This window comes from Grus americana, chromosome 3 (assembly GCF_028858705.1).
Source record: "Grus americana isolate bGruAme1 chromosome 3, bGruAme1.mat, whole genome shotgun sequence".
NCBI classification, from domain to species: Eukaryota; Metazoa; Chordata; class Aves; order Gruiformes; family Gruidae; genus Grus; species Grus americana.
Window position 1 is genome coordinate 32,414,090 of NC_072854.1, and position 20,908 is coordinate 32,434,997.

At 40.4% G+C, this 20,908-nt stretch overlaps 1 protein-coding gene across 5 annotated transcripts in view; it reads left to right on the forward strand.

Moving 5' to 3' along the window:
• The first annotated feature begins 6,491 nt into the window (after positions 1-6,491).
• The window catches only part of COL19A1 (collagen type XIX alpha 1 chain), a 223,059-nt gene continuing 208,642 nt past the window's right edge, over positions 6,492-20,908 (forward strand). The window contains exons 1-7 of one of the 5 annotated variants that reach the window (XM_054821680.1): positions 6,492-6,537; positions 14,701-14,832; positions 15,947-15,983; positions 16,562-16,650; positions 17,046-17,231; positions 17,636-17,787; positions 20,022-20,151. In XM_054821680.1, the coding sequence (XP_054677655.1) occupies positions 20,058-20,151 (94 nt within the window). In that variant the 5' untranslated portion in view covers positions 6,492-6,537; positions 14,701-14,832; positions 15,947-15,983; ... (2 more) ...; positions 17,636-17,787; positions 20,022-20,057. The other 4 variants (XM_054821681.1, XM_054821682.1, XM_054821683.1 and 1 more) reach the window with 4 other exon arrangements.

Below are 20,908 nucleotides of genomic sequence, written 5' to 3' on the forward strand. Positions count from 1 at the left end.
TAAAAGCTGTTCTGTATGTAAATTACAGTTCTGTATGAACTGATAAGAATGAAAACAATGTGAACTTCCACAACAGAAATGTGGGAACATTCCCACAACAAAAATGAGTGTGAACTGCTGTATTCCCCTGAAACTTTCTGCCTGATGTTTTCAGTCAGAATAAAAAGAGATTTCTCCAGTATTTTTCTCATGGTACTAGTCAAATAATGAACTGACTGCTTCATCATATTAGAACATCCAAAATACTGTTTTCTGCATATTTGTCCTAAATTATTAGCGATACATCTAGTTTTCTGTACATGGGAAAACTGTAACCAAGGCATAAACTTGGAAGGAACATATTTGGAGATTTTCCCAGGATGGACTGAGGAAACTAGAAGGAGAGTAAGCAAAACAATAGATTAAATTCTGACCCCCTGAATTTAACAGCAAAGCTGCCAGTAAGTTTAGCTTTTAACAAAATTGATCTTCAGAGGTAGTCAAAAAGGCAAATAATGATAGTAATAGGGAGGGGATAGACAACCAAATCATCATCACACTTCATGAGCAGTGAGCTATTTTGGCATCCATGTCAAAAAGAGATACAGAATTTGAGATAGAGAAGGATGAGCACAGAAGGAATAGCTTCTGTGCACAGAAAACAGTAAATAATTCGGAATCACCACCTTTAAAAAGGTGCTACTCAAGGAGAAGTGATAGAATTTTAGAAGTTCTGACTGGCATGGGGAACAGTGAATAGAGAACAATTAGTCATGCTCATCTCAAGAAAATTGGGCACAAAATAGATTCACAAGCAGCGGACTTAGAAAGGGACTGCTTCATACAATTTAAAAAATAGATATCCTTACCTTAGGATGATTTGAATACCAAGAGTATGCATATGTTAAAAATTTAATAGGGGAATTCATGGATGAGAGGTCTGTCAAGCAGTATTAAGCACTCTGATAGAGAAGCAACCTCTGGCTCAGAAGGTCCCTAAGCAGGGAATGCTGGAAACAGGCAGGATTTGCAAAGGAAGCTTCTTCAGCTTTTCCTGTTTTCCAAAGGGTTTGCCGTTGGCACTGAAAGGTCAATAGAAGAACCTGCACAGTCTTTCAATCATTCCAGTTACTATCTTTCAGTTAGTCCAGCTCAGTATACCTGTTCTTAGGATGGCAACAAAGGCTTGGGTTTTGATCATTTGAAACAGTTAGAGGGTAATCTTCATGATAAAGGTAAATTTCTTCTGGCTCAGGAGACTGATTCAAAGCCATTTACATTGTTTAAACCTAGCATATGGACTGCATAAAGAACCCTGAACATTAAGGGCTGTCTAGCAGCACAGGAGAGGTGATTTTATATTATAATGAATGGCTGAGCCTCATCTCTAACTGACAAAATAGGTCTTAAACCCATACCCAGGAGCACAGAAGTTCCCTTTTGTTTCAAAATGAGAAAAAAGGTAGGCTTAATGCTTCCGTGTGAAAAGAAAGAATCTGATTTCCTCGGTTTAAGAAATTGATAAACTGGAGCAAGTTCCAGGGAGGGTCACCAGGATGGCTGGGTCTGCAGCACTTGCTTTGTGAGGAGAGGTGAGGGAGCTAAGCTTGTTCAGCCTGGGGAAGAGATGGCTTTGGGGGCCCTAATAGCAGGCTGGCAAGGAGGTTGTCTAGATGTGGAGTTAGTGGTGCATGGTAGGAGGAGAGACAGCAGACATCAGTTGAAATAGGAGGATCTGACTGGATATATGGAAGAAAAAAAAAGTGTAAGGATAATTAAGCAGATAGCCCAGATAGGTATGTAACCTCCACTCTTGGAGGTTTATAAAACTTGCCTGATAAAATCTTGAGCAATCTGGTCTGGATTCATTGTGACCTTGCTTTGAGCAGGAGATTGGACAAGTAAGGTCCCAAGAGTCACTTCCTATCTGAATGAGTTGGTGATTAATGCCACTCACGCAGCAACTGTAGTTAGGTAGAAGAAAATATTTTGGAGAATGCACAGGAAATAATTACTCTCAGCAATTGCACCAGGAATCGAATAGTAGCATTTTTCACTATGAGGGTGTTGGAGACACTGGAACAGGTTGCCCAGAGAGGTTGTGGATGCCCCCTCCCTGGAAGTGTTCAAGGCCAGGTTGATGGGGCTTTGGGCAACCTGGTCTAGTGGAGGGTGTCCCTGCCCATGGTGGGGGGGTTGGAACTAGATGGTCTTTAAGGTCCCTTCCAACCCAAACCATTCTGTGATTCTCATAGGGCAGTAACACAAAGCAATGTCACAGAGAGGAAGAATGGTGTGAGATGGTGCCCAGTGACAGGCCAAGGGGCAATGGGCACAGACTGGAACACAGGAAATTCCATCTGAATGAGGAAAAACATCTTCACTCTGAGGGTGATCGAGCACTGGAACAGGCTGCCCAGAGAGGTTGTGGAGTCTCCTTCTCTGGAGATATTGAAAACATGCCTGGACACCATCCTGTGCAACCTGCTCTGGGTGATCCTGCTTTAGCAGGGGGTTGGACTAGATGATCTCTAGAGGTCTCTTCCAACCCCTACCAATCTGAGAATCTGTGAGATTATGGCTGCTGACTTTGAAGTTTTACTATTTAGGCGTTTTTGATCAGTAGTGGCATAGCAGCAGTTACATCTGTAGTTTTGACTTCACAGAAGAGCAAATTATTTTACTCTGCTATTTCTATCCTTTCTTAAATGTATGATCTTTAGCTATGCGGATCATGTATCACTTGGTTGTCAGTGAATATGGATACAACCTCTTTGCCTGAATTTTTTAAACATATGGAGTCAAAAGACATTGAGTATATGCAAACTGCACAGAACCAGGCCTATGTATGTACATAGTGAGGAGCAATCTCAGAGTCTTTATTCAGTACTGAAAGTTTTGGTGTGTATAATGTTTGTTTTACAAGACCCAAAGGAATGGTAGGGCTTCAAGCTACTACTAAGACTTAATGTTCCCTGTCCCCAGTAATAGAAACAGCAGAGATGGATACGCGATATAGTAATGTTTTTTATTCTGTGTTGTTGACAATGGTTTAGCTTAACATATTCTTCCTGTTTAATTTATTTTCTGCAAGTGAATTGTTTTTCTCTTTGGGTTGCAGCTGAATAATCATTAGAGTAGCGGGGGAAAAACACAGAGAGTAATTATAGAGGAGAGAAGTGATGTTGAAACTCCCCATTTTGTAATAGGTGATTCAAATAAATAAATTTTAATTAATTAATAATTACAAAACACTGCAATCTTAAATGTAAAAGTTCAGTTTTAAGTGGCAGGAGTCGTCTTTCTTGGCGACTGGCATTTCGGGGGCATTTTCCTCTTTCTCCCACGAGAGGGCTCCCATTGTGTAGTTCTCCAAAATCGTTTCCATGCCTGATGCAGTCAATATGGGGGTTGCCAGAAAGCTCCATAGAAGCCAAATCTTCAAGTCCTTACTTTGAGAAATTTCTCATTTTCACAGAAGTTTTAGCATAGTAAGAACTTCAGGAGTTGCTTTGTAATATGTGAGTGATTTTTGTAGTTAAGTATATATCAACTTTAAAGTAAATCCAGTCTTTCAAAACTGAAATGGGTTGTTCCAAATCTTAATCTTCGTCTGTCAAACTATTGATGGCACCGTTGCTTTCCAAAGCGTTCAAGCCTATAATTCAGTGCCATCATAATAATTTCCATTTCTGTAGATATGCACATCTAGAGCATACCTAAATTTTGCTATTTCTTCACTATTATATATTCAAGAATGAATCCTTTTCTATTATTGTATGACTAACTTATCTAAAACATTCTTTCCCATGTTTGCAACTGTAGCATTTCCATTCTGAACTCTGCTGAACTTTGTAATTCAAAAAGAGATGGAAAATCATATTAAATTTGGTCATGTTGATCTTTTCACCTTCATCGTCCAGTCTCTGTTGATGACTTATTTGTGGCATGACAGACAAGCTAGTGAGAGTTTGTACCATCCTGTCTCTCTTTTATATACTGACAGACCTCGGAGTCTGTTCTCATTCCTTTATTCCAGCAACTGTTTGAGTTTGTCATTGAAGTGCTTAGTTCATTTGCCAGAATCTGTCCCCCTTTTGGACACAGCCTATTAAAATATGAAATATCCTTCATAAGTCCACAGAACCTTCATTCATGTCTTAAAGCACCCCTTACTACTACTTTTTGGTTTAATACCTAAAGTGCCATGTGACCAATTAATGGCCATGAAAGTGATGATTTCTGATTTTTTTTCCTACATCTTGTATCTCCCTTTTATAGCAACAGTTAGTACATATTTGTATTAGTGTATTTCTCATTTATCTTCTTTTATTATTTTATATACCTTACATTGTGTTTTATTTTGATTAATAAGTCTTCTGTAGTGAAATTAGTTTTTTGCTTTTTACTGCACAAGGCCTTCAACGCAATAATGCAATACATGCTAGTAATTTAATGTTTTATCTCATAAGCAAATGAAAACAAGTTCTACTGTTATGGATGATTAAATCTTGAGATCCTTTCTAACATTTACTAAAAAGTGATGCAGAGTATTTTTTGGTGGGAAATACTAGAAATGTGCAGATTTTGTGTAAAATTATGTAAGGCAGGTATTCATTTAAATCATTATGCACTTGTATTTATTTTGTGGGTATATTTGCTTTTATATTGAAAATAAACTTTCCACTGCCGTTGCTTCACTGTGGTGTTATTTGCTTTCTTACATTCACCAAAGAAAAAAGGACCATGAGAAATTTTGCTCTATTTAAGGTAACTCTTTGTTATAATGCATTCAATGTCTCCGAAGTTTTAACCAGAGGAAAAAGGCAGTGCGCAAAAGAATCAGATGCACAGGTCATATCTGTTTGTAGAGGCGAAAGACATCAAGACATTTCACAAAGCACATTTTCGGTCACTCAGAGAAGAAAAACTCTGGTGGGAATCTGGTATGGAAAAGAGTTGAAAATACGTACCCAGATGAGTTGATAACCAAATTCTTGTTTGTTCTGTGTTGGCTATATAAATCATAGAATCATGAAATGATAGAATGGTTTGGGTTGGAAGGGACCTCAAAGATCACCTAGTTCCAACCCCCCTGCCATGGGCAGGGACACCCTCCACTAGACCAGGTTGCCCAAAGCCTCATCCAACCTGGTCTTAAACACTTCCAGGGATGGGGCATCCACAACCTCTCTGGGCAACCTGTTCCAGGGCCTCACCACTCTCACAGTAAAGAATTTCTTTCTAACATCTAATCTAAATCGACCCTCCTTCAGCTTAAACCCATTACCCCTTGTCCTGTCACTACACTCCCTGATAAACAGTCCCTCACCAGCTTTCCTGCAGGCCACCTTCAGGTACTGGTAAGCCACAATTAGATCTCCCTGGAGCCGCCTTTTCTCCAGGCTGAACAACCCCAACTCTCTCAGCCTGTCCTCAGAGGAGAGGTGCTCCAGCCCTCTGATCAGCTTTGTGGCCCTCCTCTGGACTCGCTCCAACAGCTCCATGTCTCTCCTGTACTGGGGCCCCCAGAGCTGGACGCAGTACTCCAGGTGGGGTCTCACAAGAGCAGAGTAGAGGGGCAGGATCACCTCCCTTGACCTGCTGGTCACACCTCTTTTGATGCAGCCCAGGACACGCTTGGCTTTCTGGCCTGCAAGCGCACACTGCCGGCTCATGTTGAGCTTTTCATCAATCAATACCCCCAAGTCCTTCTCCTCAGGGCTGCTTTCAGTCCATTCCTTGCCCAGCCTATAGTTGTGCTTGGGATTGCGCCACGTGCAGGACCTTGCACTTGGCCTTGTTGAACTTCATGCGGTTCGCACGGGCCCACCTCTCCAGCCTGTCAAGGTCCCTCTGGATGGCATCCCTTCCCTCCAGCGTGTTGACCCCACCACACAGCTTGGTGTCATCGGCAAACTTGCTGAGGGTGCACTCGATCCCACTGTCCATGTTGCCAACAAAGATGTTGAACAGAGATGTAGATCTAAAAGATGTAGATCAAACAGTCTGCAAAGAATTTGCTTTCTGTGTCAGTATACTTGTTATTACAGGAGGGCATTTTATGGCTTGGAACTGATCTTTGACCAGCAGTGAGAAGTCTTCTGGACACCTAATAGCAGCCTTCCAACACATAGGAGGAGGTGATCAAAAAAGATGAAGCTGAGCTGTTCAGAAGTACACGATGGGATGATGACAGTGGGCACAAGTGGAAATGAGAGGAGTTCTGACTGGATAAGAGGAGAAACCTCTTCACCATGAGACAGTCAAGCAGTGGAGCAGGTTGCAGTGGAGATGTTGTAGCCTCCCTCCTTGGAGGCTTTCAAGACCTGACTTGCAGCAGCTACACTACTATTTTGGTAGCATATCATACCAGTCCTCTCACACTGGTAAAGTAATTCTGTGGTAGATGTTGCTAAATTGCTCCCTCCCTTATCTGGTTTCATCAGATGTTTACTTTCAGTTTGTTTGTTACACTGTGTAGCAGTTCAGCTTTATCATGTTTGGGCATCGTCTCTGCTGTGTGGGCTCTGTATAATGTTACTGGTCATCTAGCAGGTATGTCTGTTTTACCCTGTTTTCTACAGCATCAGCTTACACTTGCTAATCTTTCAGAATTTAGTTCACTTTTATTTTTATGTACTTTTAAATAGCATACTCAGTGTGTTGTATTTTTTTAGCATTTTATAGGTTTTTTTAAAACATTTTGCAATGCATGAGCATAACAAACTGTTACGATTGTTATTACATTCACCATTATCTGTGTTCAAGTGCAGTTTTATGCTGATCACCTTTGAAACCCTAGCCATTGCAGGTTATATTCGATGGGTTTTATTCCATTTGGGGTTTAGTTTTGTGGACTTTTGGCATCATTCACACAAAAAACACGCTACGCCAATGTGTTGAATATATGAGCACTTTATTTAAACATAACAGACATCCATAGGATAGACTTTTAAATAAATCTAGAAATTAAATTCTTCATCATGAGGGTGGTGAGGCACTGGAACAGGTTGCCCAGAGAGGTTGTGGATGCCCCCTCCGTGGAAGTGTTCAAGACCAGGTTGGATGGGGCTTTGGGCAACGTGATCTAGTGGAAGGTGTCCCTGCCCATGGCAGGGGGGTTGGAACTAGATGGTCTTTAAGGTCCCTTCCAACCCAAACCATTCTATGATTAATTTTTTGTTGTTACTAGCTATTTTCTTCTTCACAACAGGGGCTCTACAGATATATCTATACTGGTTTTTGAGGGCCTCCATGTGACTGCCTATAGAATCAGACTGTTTCTGTGCAGCAAGCAGGTCTGCAAGCATGGCCTTGGTACACCTTCTTGTACGAGAGCGAACAGGTCTGACTGATACTAATGACTGATGAAGTAGTTTTCGAAATATAAGCAGTTATAAGTTAAGCAAGGCATTGCTAAGCAATTTCAAAACTTGTTTCAGTTCTACTTTTCCCATTTCAGTTTTCCAATTTTCAAAAAAATAATGTTCTTACATGTACTTAGAACGTTCCCTTAAAATCTGGAGATTGCTCAGCTGGCTTGCTGCAAAACTATCACGTTGCCTCTAGATAAACATCATTAAACTAAGCACAGGGCTTTGTTTTCCTCGGCTAAAAAACACTGTGAATAGCTGGCTGTTGACATGAAAATGATTGAGTAGGAAATAATTATATGCCCAGTTTTGTAGGGTGATTTAGATTGCTCAGGAAAAAGGTGATACAGTGAAATCAAATGTAAGGTTACACTTGCAGGAGCAAATACTGCAGGGCTAAGCTTACCGAGAGGTATACAGCATTTTGGAAAGCTGTAACTTTGAAAGAGGTAATGATGGCTTTGGGCACACTGTGATGGCTTAAAAAAGATGGGGCTTAACAGAAAGAAATACTAAGTAGCAGTAATATAGCTGTGTTATACTTGATATGGTATTGATGTTATAACCATGCCATTAAGTTAGCTTCCACCATCCAAGCATTCTGCTTCCTGATTAATGTCAGTGAGCAGGAATGGTTCCAGAAAAACAAACCCCAAACCTCCAAACAAACAAAACACCCACCACAAACCCACAAGGCTATGTAGTGTAAAACAGATAAAACAAAAGCTCCTCGATCCATCTTTGTTTTTCAGGAAAAAAGTTGAGGATAGCCTAAGTTTGTACACAGAAATAAGACTTCTGACACCATAAGGGTATTTAACAGATAAAGGTATGTCATAATCCAAAGGCTGAAGCCTGAAACTAGGTAAATTGAGAAAAACAAAGCACATGGAAAACAAAAATAAAAATCACATAAATATGGTTCTATATGCAACTATTAGCCTAGGTATGTGGTAGAATCCTTATAGTTTCATCTGTTCAAAACTAGATCATGTATTTTCAAAAAGAGGAGGTATTGCTCTCCTATAAATTTGGAATTTGTCAGAAATGACTGAATATCATTTTATGGTCTAGATTATGAAAGAAATCAAGCAAAATAGTTGTGACAGGTATTATGACATCAGGAAGGAAAGAAGATGCCAAGATAGGACCTTCTGCTCTCCCCTGAGTGAGAACAGAATCTTCTCTGGAAGTAGATTAGTGTGCCTAGATGGAAAGTGTCTCCTCTGGGCGTGGTCCTGGGCAACTGGCTCTAGGTGGCCCTGTCCGAGCAGAGGGGTCGGACCAGATGATGTCCAGACGTCCTTTCCAACCTTAACCATTCTATGAGAAGCTTCAACAGTATCAGGCTGGAACAGGGAGAGAAAAACAAGCAAGAAGCATGAAGCTACAAGTCAAGGAAGGCTTCTTGCAGCAAAGTTAAGATCCTAGTACAAGTCTCAGTGATGACAGTTAGGAAAAGACTTTTTGAGAGACCTGGTGAACTCTGAAACATAAGTAGCAGGTGAAAGCTGCAAGATTTTCAGAAGAATGGGATGGGAAGATTTTCCTGCAAAGGTACAGTGGATGGTGAGTAGATGTGTTTTCAAACCTTTTTATTTAAACTGTTTCACCTAATAGAACTGAGCTACTTCTATTTAAAAATTACTTTGTTAAAGCTTCTCTAAAGTCTGCTTTTTAGATATGAGAAATCTTTTGATTTCATAAATTTCAGAATAACGTGCAGGTAGCTCTACTTCAAGAACTTGGTTGACATGCAGTCAGGTGCAGAGATCATGGCCTTGAAAACACAGTGACAACAACAAAGCCTCATTCAAAACATGCTGAAAAAAGGCCAAGGGTTTCCTCTTGTTAACTTATTTTTTCATATCATTTACCTATCTCTCGGTTACAGCTGAAAAAAGATGTCATTTAATCTGTAGGCAGCTGACTAGATCACCAGTGGTCTGTCTGGGTGTCCCAGATCAGGAACTCCAGCAACCACTGCAGGAGAGGAAAGTAAGAAATCTACACACATCCTTGGAAAGGGATGAGAAAACAAAACAGAGGGAAGAAACTCAACCATACCAAACCCACCCCCCCCCCCCAAACCCACTGTATTAACTGTAAGACACTGTTATGGATTCTATTTTTTAGATATTTTAGCTCACATAAGTGAGCAGTGATGGCCTCCCATGGGCTGAATGTCAAAGAACCTTTCCTGTCTCCTGCCCCTTTTCCTTGTCTGGGTTTCCTTGCCTTGTCTCTCCAGTCTAGAGACAAACCATCAGCACGCTGGCAAGGCAAAGGATTGGGGAGTTTGGTGGGACAGTGTGTTTGAACTCAACGTAAGGGCAATGGCATAGACTGAGAAGTATTTAAAACTTCTAAACTAACTTAAGACATGAAGGAAAATATAGGAAGGTGGGGATCTGAGCAGTTAGGACTACCTGTCTGTACTCCCTGAGACTGTCTAGAATATAAGTGGAGAACTGTCTTCTACAAATTTTAAAATTTATCTTTAATATTCTGATAAAATGACAGGAGTGGAAGACAACCATTAAAAATACTACCTAAAATTGTACCATCTCTTAGATGATAAAATTAGATTATATTTAAAAAAGGATATGCACACCTTTACTGTAGGCCAAGGTAAGTTTGTGTTAATAAAACTGTTGAGGACAGCTGCTTTGAATGTAAATGGAAGAGGTTTATACGGATGCAACTGAAAATTTTTATTTAATCATATCTGCTACAGGCAATGCTTGTGAAATATTCATTTAAGTCCTCTGTACATAGAATTTGACTCATTCAATTAAAAATGCAGACATTGTTTTAAGCCAGTCTAATTTACTTTGTGAACAATTTACATAATTGTAAAAATGTGTTGTAGTAGTGTACATCATTTTTGTAGTTAATTTTTAGCCATAAAAAGAATATAAGTATTTCTAAGTATGTAAGACTACCTTGTCTAAAGGTATCTAAAAGGTGTACTGGTCCTGCTAAATAAGTTAATTTAAACTTGTTGGGTGTTCACAGAGGCTATAAAACCTTTAACCAAGCACAGATGCCGTTCAGAAACTTAGCTGTCAGGTTGAAGTTAGGAATACTGTCACTCTGAAATCAAGGGAGAGAGACACTTGCAGAGAACAGTTAATCCCAAATCTGGATTTCCCAAGGGAAATTAAACCCTTAATTCAGACATCTCAGGTGCCTCACATAGCATGACTTGCATTCGGGTTTCACCACGCTTGCTGTTTGGTTACATCTGCAGACAGCAACGTAACTCAGTTTCGTGATTCCCTTGGCCTAAAGTAACTGCTACTGCTTAAAGCTGGATTTAAACTCATGTTTAAATTGCTTTCGGTGCATTAACTCTGTGGTCTTCACACTGCAGAAACAGGCTGAATCAAGTGAGTATGTGTAGTCCTTTGTCCTCCCGTAACTGCCGAAGTGTGCTTGGACATCGCCAGCTCCTTCCTCAGTGCACCGGGAGCGTTCCTGCAGCAGTTTGCCATGCTGTAGCACAGGCAGCCATGGGACACACTCGGGCGTCCCGCTGAGTTATGTAGTAAAGCTCAGTACTAGGGAGGACTCGACGAAGCTGGCAAGCCTTCTTCACTCTGGAACTCGGCTAGTCTAATTTGGCATTCAAACCTAGGTCCTGATTGCAAGAAATACTTCTGTGGGGATGATAAACCCTGTGTGAAGACAAATGCCTGCCTGACTCAAGCTCTTGTTTTCTGTTATGTATTTCTACTTACAGGCATTCCATGGTTATAGTCTCTTTTTTACTCCTGTCAACACACAGTTTCAGTCTTTTTTTCTGATTTTATTCTCCAGGAGTCAAATCCTCTGTTGAAGTAAATTTTAAAGTTCCCTAAAGATCAGTGAAGTATCTGTAATAGATGAACAGTTCCTTAAAGAAATAATCTGTATTCTAAGTTCTGGGAAATGGAACAATACTGCAATAGGAGAGACAAGCTCAATATTGTTGATGAATGTCTAGGCGCATTGGGCCTAAAACTGTTCATGACTTCTTAGACTTTTTTTTTAAGAATCTGGCCATGTAGTTTTAATACATGAGCCAAAGTTACTTCTTCCCAAATAGGTCTGAAGCACAATTTTATTACACAACATTTTGTATCTTCATGAAAACTGTCTTCCCCCTCATGCAGAAGCAGGACTTAAGTTCGTATTCTTCTCTGAATACAGCCTGATAAGATCTCAGCAATGTAGTCACCTTCAGTAAAATTTGTATTTTTGGCCTAAGGTCATCTTCCTGCCGTGAGTTTTATGATTAAGTACATTCTTTACTATGTATCTATGGTGGATACTACTGCTCTAATAATTATTGATTATATCTGCTGATTTAGACATGAACTCTAAATGCATTTGAATATTTTTGCATGTGAAAATATAGCCTCACTAAATAGTTGCAGGATGCCACTTTAAGTTGGTAGAACACAGTTCGTTCCAGCACTAATACTTGGTTCCAGCAGAATTAGTCAATGACTAATTGGCAAGATTAAATTAAGTACTTAGTTAAAATAACCGACAGGATATATCTGGATTCCACTTACCAGGAAAGGGAAGAAACCAAAGCAGTTCCTAGCTACTCCAAGCTTCATCAAAATGGCACGTTCATGCTAAACTGCTTGGCCTTGCTCCAAAATTAAATTCATCCATCGTGTCCAAACCACATTTGACGTGCCAAAAATAAACAATTCAGGGATTGATGCAAATGTTACGCTTGATATACTACACAGCTACATTTAAGAACCTTCCACTTATTTAAATGCTGGCCTTTCTAGGAGCTAGTGTTTGATTTTGCATTCCTCGTAAACAGTAAAATTTATTTGAATTGCAGTGCATGAAGATACAAATAGTCATGCGAACACAATCTGATAGGTTCTTCCTTTCAACTGTCATTTTCTACTAGTGCACAAATTCTTCAGCTCCCCCCAAAAAAATATATGTATACACAGGGTGATGTAGGATGTTGACTTGCAATATGTATAGGTCGGCAGGCTGTTTTAGAGGACATGTAACAGCTAGAATTTCTTTGCATGTACTGCTGTCTCACTTCTAGCTGCAGCCTTTAGATGCTGTTGAACTCAGAGTTCTTTTACATCTGAGATCATGACTAGATAGCTCTAGGCAGACATCAAGCTTACATAAATGTGTAAAATTACTGACTTAAAAGTTTAACATTGGTTAAATCCTGAGAATAGTTAGTCCTAGATGAAAGGCAAATAAAGTATGTGGATGCAGAAATACAGATTAAATAAGCACTTAATTTGACTTCCCAGACTATCATGCCAATTTATTCAGCAATAAGTATGAATAAAATACTTGATATTTTATTATTTCATTTTTATGTTGCTTGACAGTATTGAAATTGAGCATTAAAATAACATAAGAGTAAATAGCTCTGCATGAACTAGGAATCCAAGATGTGTTAATATAATTGTGGCTACTACATTGATAAAACTGATGGATGCATATATCAGCTTTGCATAGGCAAATTTATAGAAGTTACTTTCTGAAAACTTGAAAGTATTCATTACTGGACCTGTAGTATTCTGTTTTTAAATAAAATTTGGGCAAATTAGCTGGATAGAAAGGACACAACAGTAGGAGACACCGGCTAATACTGAGACTTGTAAATTCTCAGACATATTTGTTACAACTTAAAATGGAACTTTAACTGACATTTCTTGGACTGTCTACGCTTTGTTTTCCTGAAGTTTAAAAAAACAAGTGTAGAATATTCAGCCTTTTGATCTAAAATAAAGTTGCCCTTTAAGCCTGAAGGGCTTATACAGCCTAGTCTATTTGTAGGATCTTAAATTTTGCTGATACCTTTCTTTTGCTCTTCACTTTCCTTTTTCTAATATTTGCATTATATGAATTGTAAATGATCATATTTCAGTGATTTATAGATGTTTTCAGACTGCATGTGGGATTTTAGCGTATTCATACAGAAATACTGGGCAAACGCCTGTAATTCCCAGCACAGCTGCCTAAAACCCGGCTTTCCTCTTTTCATTATGTGTAAAGACTTTTAAAGACATATGGGTACTTCAGGCTAAAACAAGCCAGACGACGTACTTTGACTTTGTTTGGAAAATCACCTTTCAGCTTTTCTCATTCCTAATCAGTTGTTTGACCACATCCTTCTTTTTCTCATATAATACAAAAGGCACCAAAAGGCACATATTTCCTGTGTTACAGGTAGGATGGATTCCATACGAAAGAAGAGAAAGAAAAACAATGGTGAATGTTCAGAATTTTTTCTTCATTGTATACTTCTTTGTGTGGTTCATGAAACAACAGAACATGTGGCAAGCTGTTTGTAGTATGGCAGTACAGTTATATACATGCCTTTATCTATCCAGAGGAAGACAAAGTAAAGTATGCCTTTTAATAGATTAAGGACGTACACATTTTGACACTATTAATCATTAATAATTGTTTCTCCAAGCCTGGACTGGACTGATGTTTTACTGAATTCTACAAATCCAGCATGATTTCAGGTTTGAATAATTTAACTGAATTTTTGTACTAACCCTTTAAAGAGTAGAATATGTACAAAGATGTATTTTTCTGGAATGGTAATGAATATTTTACAAATCATATGATACAGCTGTTGACATGTTTGCAACTGGTAAATATATATCAAGGCATTGATTTATTTCCCTTGAAATGTATGTATTTTGGTTTAAAACGTCATTATTAAAAATATGAAACATATTCGGACCAGATAACACTAATGATACAACTCCACGTTATTTTTTTGAGATTGGGATTATCAGTGGCATTGGAACTGGAGATAAAGTATGGACATTTTGTGGTTGTTGTTGTTGCTGTACCATTATATTTATTAGTATTTGGTTATTTTAAGACATACTATAAAGTGCCAAAGAGCAAAGAAAATGTCTGAGCCAAGACAACTAATACCACAAAAGTATAGCAGTAAGTATCCTCTCTGCATCTTTTTGACAGTTATTTTAGCCCCTTTACTGAAAATCTGAGGGCCTTCTAAGTATTCAGAAAGAAAAGAAGCAGTTGAGGGGGTTTTTTCCCTCTTTTCCTCTCCTATAGAAGAAACGAAGTGACATCCAGCTTTTCTGTTGGTTTTGCTGCTGAGGAGTGCTTAATGTGCGTGCACATGCATACAAATAATTCCTTTTTTATGTAATTTTTGCCAAAGTTCCCTCATTTGAGTGATATTTTTGCCCCATTTACATCGATGTTAAAATTTCCATGAACTTCTCCAAGGCTGGGATTCCACCTATTTATTTTAAGTTCATTATAGTTCAGTCTAATGTATTTTAAAGCATTTATATTTTATTTGTTTCAGTGGAATGTAGTTGTCATGACCAGCAAATCTTGCAGAGGGCAGAAAGGATCATCTGGCAAGGAACAATCCCACATAAGGGCTTAGACAACGGAATAGAAATCCTAAATTCTACCTCCAGTGAGAAATTGCGTGGTAAGGGGCGTTTCAAATTAATCTCCTTTTAAAAAGTTCTTTTTAAAGTAGAATACTGCTACTTTTAAAGAGTTTTGTCAAAGTTTACAGCTTCATTCCTGCATATGCGTTGTCATAAGCAATGCAAGTTAAAAATGTGGGTCTAACGAGATGGAGACAAATCTGTTAGCACCACGCAGACAAGAGTGAATTATGCTACTTGGCTGGTTTGGATATCTAACCGTGCCGAAAAAGAAACGAAGGTTGAAAGTGAGTGTCAGCAATAACGAAAAATTTTCTACAAAAAATAAGTTTGTCCCTTTGCCCCCCTCCCCAATTCTCTCACCTTTTCCCCCCCCGCATCTTGCCTGCAGTAGTTGTAAAAGCTGTTCAGCGGAGCAGCTCACCCTTGGCGCAGGAGAGGGAACGTGCTCTGCACGCCTGTGCTAAGTATGGTTTCGAACTTGAATTTCTCTCTCTTCTGCTTCTTGATGTAATTGCCTTGGCTCTTGCCTGGATCTGGGTCTAATCCTGTCTTCTGTGTGTCAGTAAGAGTTTTAGCTAAGCTTTGACATAGCTGGAAAACTGTGATGCTGCAAAGATAACACGGGATATCACCCGTTTGCTGCGGGTACTTCAGCTCGTATCGTCAGTATTTCCAGTACTTCCCAGACAGACGACGTATAGGCAGTGTTTTCTCTCGAGTGCACCAGTAACTGTTTGCAGGTGAGCAAGACTGCAGGTGGTTGGGATTGCGAAGCTGTTTATGATAACGGAGATGTTTCACCAGTTGTGGCTTTGCCACTTATATTGCAGGAGGCAGAGAGAGAAAACGTTTTTTTGGCTCATGACAGAAGTTTGTAAACAGTAAGGTTTTCCTCCTTCCCAGTTTTCATGTCATAAGACATTCAAGACTGTAATCATTACTGTGACCAGTGTTGTCCATATATACGTATGGGGGCTGTCCCTAATGTTGAGGTCCTAAACTGGTATAAATCGGTGTAATTCCTTTGATTTATGTGAACTGGCATAATCCTGTTTAGTTGAATATCTGGACCAGAGTACAGGAAGCGTATGTGTTAGCCAGGGAAGGTCGTAGTAGTTTCTAATTCTTCTCCTTACTACTTTCATACAGATGTGGAGTGTTTTGAAGTTGAAATGGTCCAGATAAGGTATTTTTAATTTTCTATTTGGAGTGTCGATATCTTGGGAAGTGGAACAACATCCTTGGTTTAGGGGTCATGTTTCATTATTACTCTATAGGAAATGAAGACCGGGTTTGGATCTGGACTTTTGAGCAATATTGAAACTTTGAGGGACAGAAATATTTCTTTAAAGGATGAACTGATTGTGTATGCAAAGTGTTAAGCCATTAAAATGTTTAGCCAATTCAGAACTTACATTCATATTCATGTAACACAGATGAATCCAGATATTTAGGGCATGTAAAATGAAGTAAAACAAAAAGATTTTAAGAATTTTGTAGCTTGAAAGAGCAATGAGAAACGCAGTTCTTCACAAATCAAAAATGATAATGCCTTTCACTAGGAGCAGAGCTTTTACAAAGGGTCTTTCAACTGAGGATCTCACAACTCTGCTTGAAACACTGAATTAGGGCTCAACACTGAAGCCTTTATCAAATGAGCAGTCTGAAGGCGAAGGGGGTGCTCCGATGATTTCTCAGCTGTAGGAGCAGGCTCTTGCGCCTCACCCTGCGAGGTAAGGCAGCTTTACTTTCTATAATTTACAGGATGAGCAAGCGAGAAGTGTGACTTGCCTACGGTTACACCACAAGTCTGTGGCAATGTTGTGGAATAAAACACCCTAGCAGACGTGCACGTAAGCTGCAATTTCATCTTTCTCTCGTGATTCTAAGTTGGGAAGAACAACTGTTTTGAAATTTAAACCAGAAAGATAATCGTGTCTTTCCATGTGATTTGTTGGTTATCCTGGCTAGTTGTCTTGGTTGAAATCAGGAAACACTTCTCAAAATCTGTTGGGGGGGGGGGTAGGCAGGGAAGCAAAAAGGTAATCCTGCGAATTTTCTGACCTGAAGACCAGTTGAGCTAAATTGATGTTAAACTAATAAATTTTCATACAGTAGTCACCACCTTGCTTTTCTTCCCATCAGAATAATTCTACTAGAAAAAGATAAAATATGTCTTGGATATATATAAATGCGATACGTTTAATTAAAGCCCTACTCCCGCTGTCTTCTATGTATCTATTTCTAGTCATTTTACTTTTCTCCATCCTTCTATCTGGTTTACATCTTTAAACGCAATACATGAAACTGCCAGAAGCACACTTGGAGAACCTGAGAAAAGTGCAGTTTTGCATGTTCAGATGAGAGCCAGTGGCAGTGCTCAATCTCGCCATTTCATCACAGACAGAGGATGTTACAGTGCAAGAACATTCAGGTTTGTAAATGATAGATTTTAAAGGGCAAAACAAATGTCAGTAATCTGCTGTGCTTTGCAGCATCAGTGCCATAAATAGGTGCACTCTCTTGGTTACTTGGGTGGCTGATTTTTAAATTTATGATAAAGTATTTAAAATTAATGATGTGTGCTTATACTTAAGTGATAAAAGCCAGTTTCTGTCGGTGTGCTAATGTACATAATTGGTTCGTTACAACTAGAAACCAGATACTCTTTCATTCATGTGTTCATACTCTGTCAGTTTAATTTATGGAACTGTTGGGGGTTTTTTTTGATGGGGGGGTAGGGAGAGAAAACATTTTTTACATTGTTACTGGACTTGGGATGTACAAGTATGATTATGTAAAATTTGTGTCTGGGTAGCTGTTTGTCCTTTCTTGCAGAGTATTCTATGCTCAGTGAGTGGGAGGGTCACACTGTGTGAGACTAATAAGGACAGAGCTGCATCCCCCTCTACCACTCTTTGGAGACTGGCTCCAGTAACTCCTCGGCGCTACAGCAGCTCTGGGCAGCACACTAAAATAAAAATTTAAAGGTAAGCAACTTATTATTTGAAGTCAAATTGTTTAAACATCTCACATGTACACGCTACAATATTCCTGTTTTGTTTTGTGCTTTTTTTCAAAATTGCCAGCTAAGTTTATTACTGATGTTGCCAATATGAACTGTGTCCTATATAAACATAATGTACACAGTAAGCTTTTAATGTATTGTAATCAGGCTGTGCTATAGGATTCTGCTGACGATTGTGTGAATAAATTGCATATGTTCGTGGGTGACTATAGGTATATGCTAATGAAACCAGTCCTAGGAAATTTGCAGTAATTTACAAAACCGATTAAACTGTTGCAAGTTGCCACAACGCTGAGCATGCTTATTAATTGTATGCATAGATTTACATCTAAAAAAATCTATCTATTGGTGTGTATCATTCTAATCAGCACGCGTACCGAGCGGCCTACATCCAGTTAGTTGAAACATACTCGCGAGCAGCGGCACGGGTGGGAAGCGCAGTAAACGCTCTCCACGACGGGGGATCCCGCGCGGTTCAGCAGCTCTCGGGCGAATCCCGGGGATGCCGAGCCGGAGGCGCACGGCCCCGGCGGGCTGGCGCCGGCACTGCCGTGTCTGTCCCGGAGCCCGGCCCGCAGCGGACGAGCAGCGCCTGCTCCCTGCGGCCCCTCTCACCTGTTCGCCCCGTGCAGGTGCCGCCCGGGGCCGGCGGCGCTGCCCCGCTGCCGGCCCGGCCCCTCCGCAGCGGCCCGGCGGCAGAGGGCTCCCTCCCTCGCTCGCGGTGGGTGCTCGGCCCCGCTCGCAGGCGCCGCCGGCCCGAGCGGGCTCCCGGCCCCGCTGCGCCCCGGGGCTGCGGAGGAAGCGTCGGCGGGCGCCTGCCCCCTCGCTCGACTCGCCGGGGGCCAGCCGGCTCCCCGGCGCCGCAGGCAGGTTCCGGAGAAACGGGGCGGGGGGCGGCAGGTAGGAGCCCGGGAGCGGGGGTCCGGGGCCGAGCCGCGGGGAGAGCGGGGGCTCGGGCAGAGCGGGGCGGGGGCGCTGCCCGGGCCGGCGCCTCGCTGCTCCCCGCCCAGCCCCGCCGACCGAGCTACCCGCTTGCCTACCCGCCTGGTGTCCTAAACCCTCCCTCCAGCAAACCCAACTCAATGCAAGAGAAATTAAACTCCCAGTACTGCCGTGGTACAGCCCGAGCTGCTGGGGGCTCGGGTCGCTCCCGCCCCACAGGCTCCGGTCGTGCGAGGGAGCGGAGCCTCCCGAAGCAGCCGGCGGGAGAGGACGCAAGCCCGGAGGTGCGGTGGCAGCGAGGGGGCGGCGGTATTGGTAATTCCATTGGCAAGAGCCCTTCAGAAAATGAGACCTCTGGCGCGGCGGCTCTAGTGAATTACTGATGCCTGCTTGTAAAGCAGGTGCAGGAAATTAAATGATAATGTTATTTGAACATGAATTCACTTCGCTGCTGTTGGGGAGGCTGGAAATGGTAATGGTGGTGTAGTTGCTGTCAGTACAGCGACTGACAGAATAGCTCTGATGATGAATAAGGTGCCTTGCAAAAATAATTATAAAAATTGCATCTTAGGTATTTGATTTGCTTTTCTTACAGAAAATGTGATAAGAAAAATATTAGTAATTTTCTGTGTTTCATTAAATTCACGTGTGTATGTTGCAGTTGGCTTAGAAGAAAAGCTGATACTGTCTTTAGAGGACAAAAGCTATATTGTTGAAGTCACACCGTATTTTTGTGAGATTTAAACTATAAACTCAAAACAGGCTGCTCTAGGCACTTGCATATTTTGTAAGGCAGAGAAGTACTGTGTTTTGGTTTCCTTTGCACCTAAACTGAAACAAGTGCATGTTGTCCTTGTTTGATTTGAAGACTACTTCAGCAGGCACTGGCAGTGTTGTGACACCAAGCAGTTTAGCTAATATATTTAAGATTGAAAACCTGGGAGAAAAATAAAAGAAAATTAGTCATTATTAATGAAATGAAAATTTAGTGTATTTACTAGACTATCTCTGAGTTAATATTTCTAAGGTGTTACTTCTGAGTTCAGTAAAGAACTAAAGGAGTATATTTGTCATTTATTTCTACATTTACATAAGTCTCTATCTCCTTACAACAGATAAATTACACACTTGGCGTGTGACTGGCGACTTCCTCTTTTCTTTACAGTTAAGAAATTCTTGTTAGTAGTTTTCTGATGGGGTGAGGGGAAAAGAATAAGAAGAGATTGTTCTGAATATGATTATTTTCTGTTTCAGATCTGTAGCTGATTGTTCACATGTGTCCAGGCGGAGATGAAGTACATTGGATCCTGCATGGTTTGGCTTTGTACGGCAGTCTTCCTCCTCCTTCCTGTTTCTACTTCTGTGGCTGTCAGTGACCAGACAGGTACTTCCATTTTTCTTGCCCATCACAGACCAAAGGCATAAATGTCAATACTGAACAAATTTGAACAAATAATGACAGTATGTGGAAAATAAGCTTTACAAACACATAAAATGATACAAGATTTTTTTTTCATCTCTTTTTCTAAAAAGTCTAAGTTTGAAGCAGTTCCAAAGCAGCTTTTCTGTTTCCTGTGCTTGGAAGATTCATGTTTGGAAGCAGTTGTAGTTCCTAGGGGTTTTGTTTTGTACTTTTTTGACTTACTGTACAAAACAAGATTCTAAATCAGAACTTGCAAAACTTATGTGAACAAAATCATGTGGCTTTATCAGAGCAGATCAGTGATCACATTGACCTAAACAACCTAATGCTCCTGTTAACCTCACCTAAACTTAATCCCCAGATCAGGTCATACGTTTCACAGATGTAGACTTAGGCAAAACTTGTACTTAGAGAAGACAGGAAAGGAATATAGTGATATTGTTTAACGTAAAAGCTGTTATCAGTCTTCTGCATTTTTCCTCATACTTCTCTGTTTTCTTCTCTTTCTTACTGTCCACATGTTAGCTAGCTCTCTCACTTAAACTCTTCATTGACTCTTCAGAGTGTGGTAAATTCTGTCTTAAAGGCACATCATGTGTGCTTGTAGAATAAGGAATTGTCAGTTTTCTAGAATTGCCCAACCTCAACACGTACCTCAACTTTCTAGGATTTTCCTATAATTATTAGCAAGAACAACATGCTTGTGGCTATTTAAATA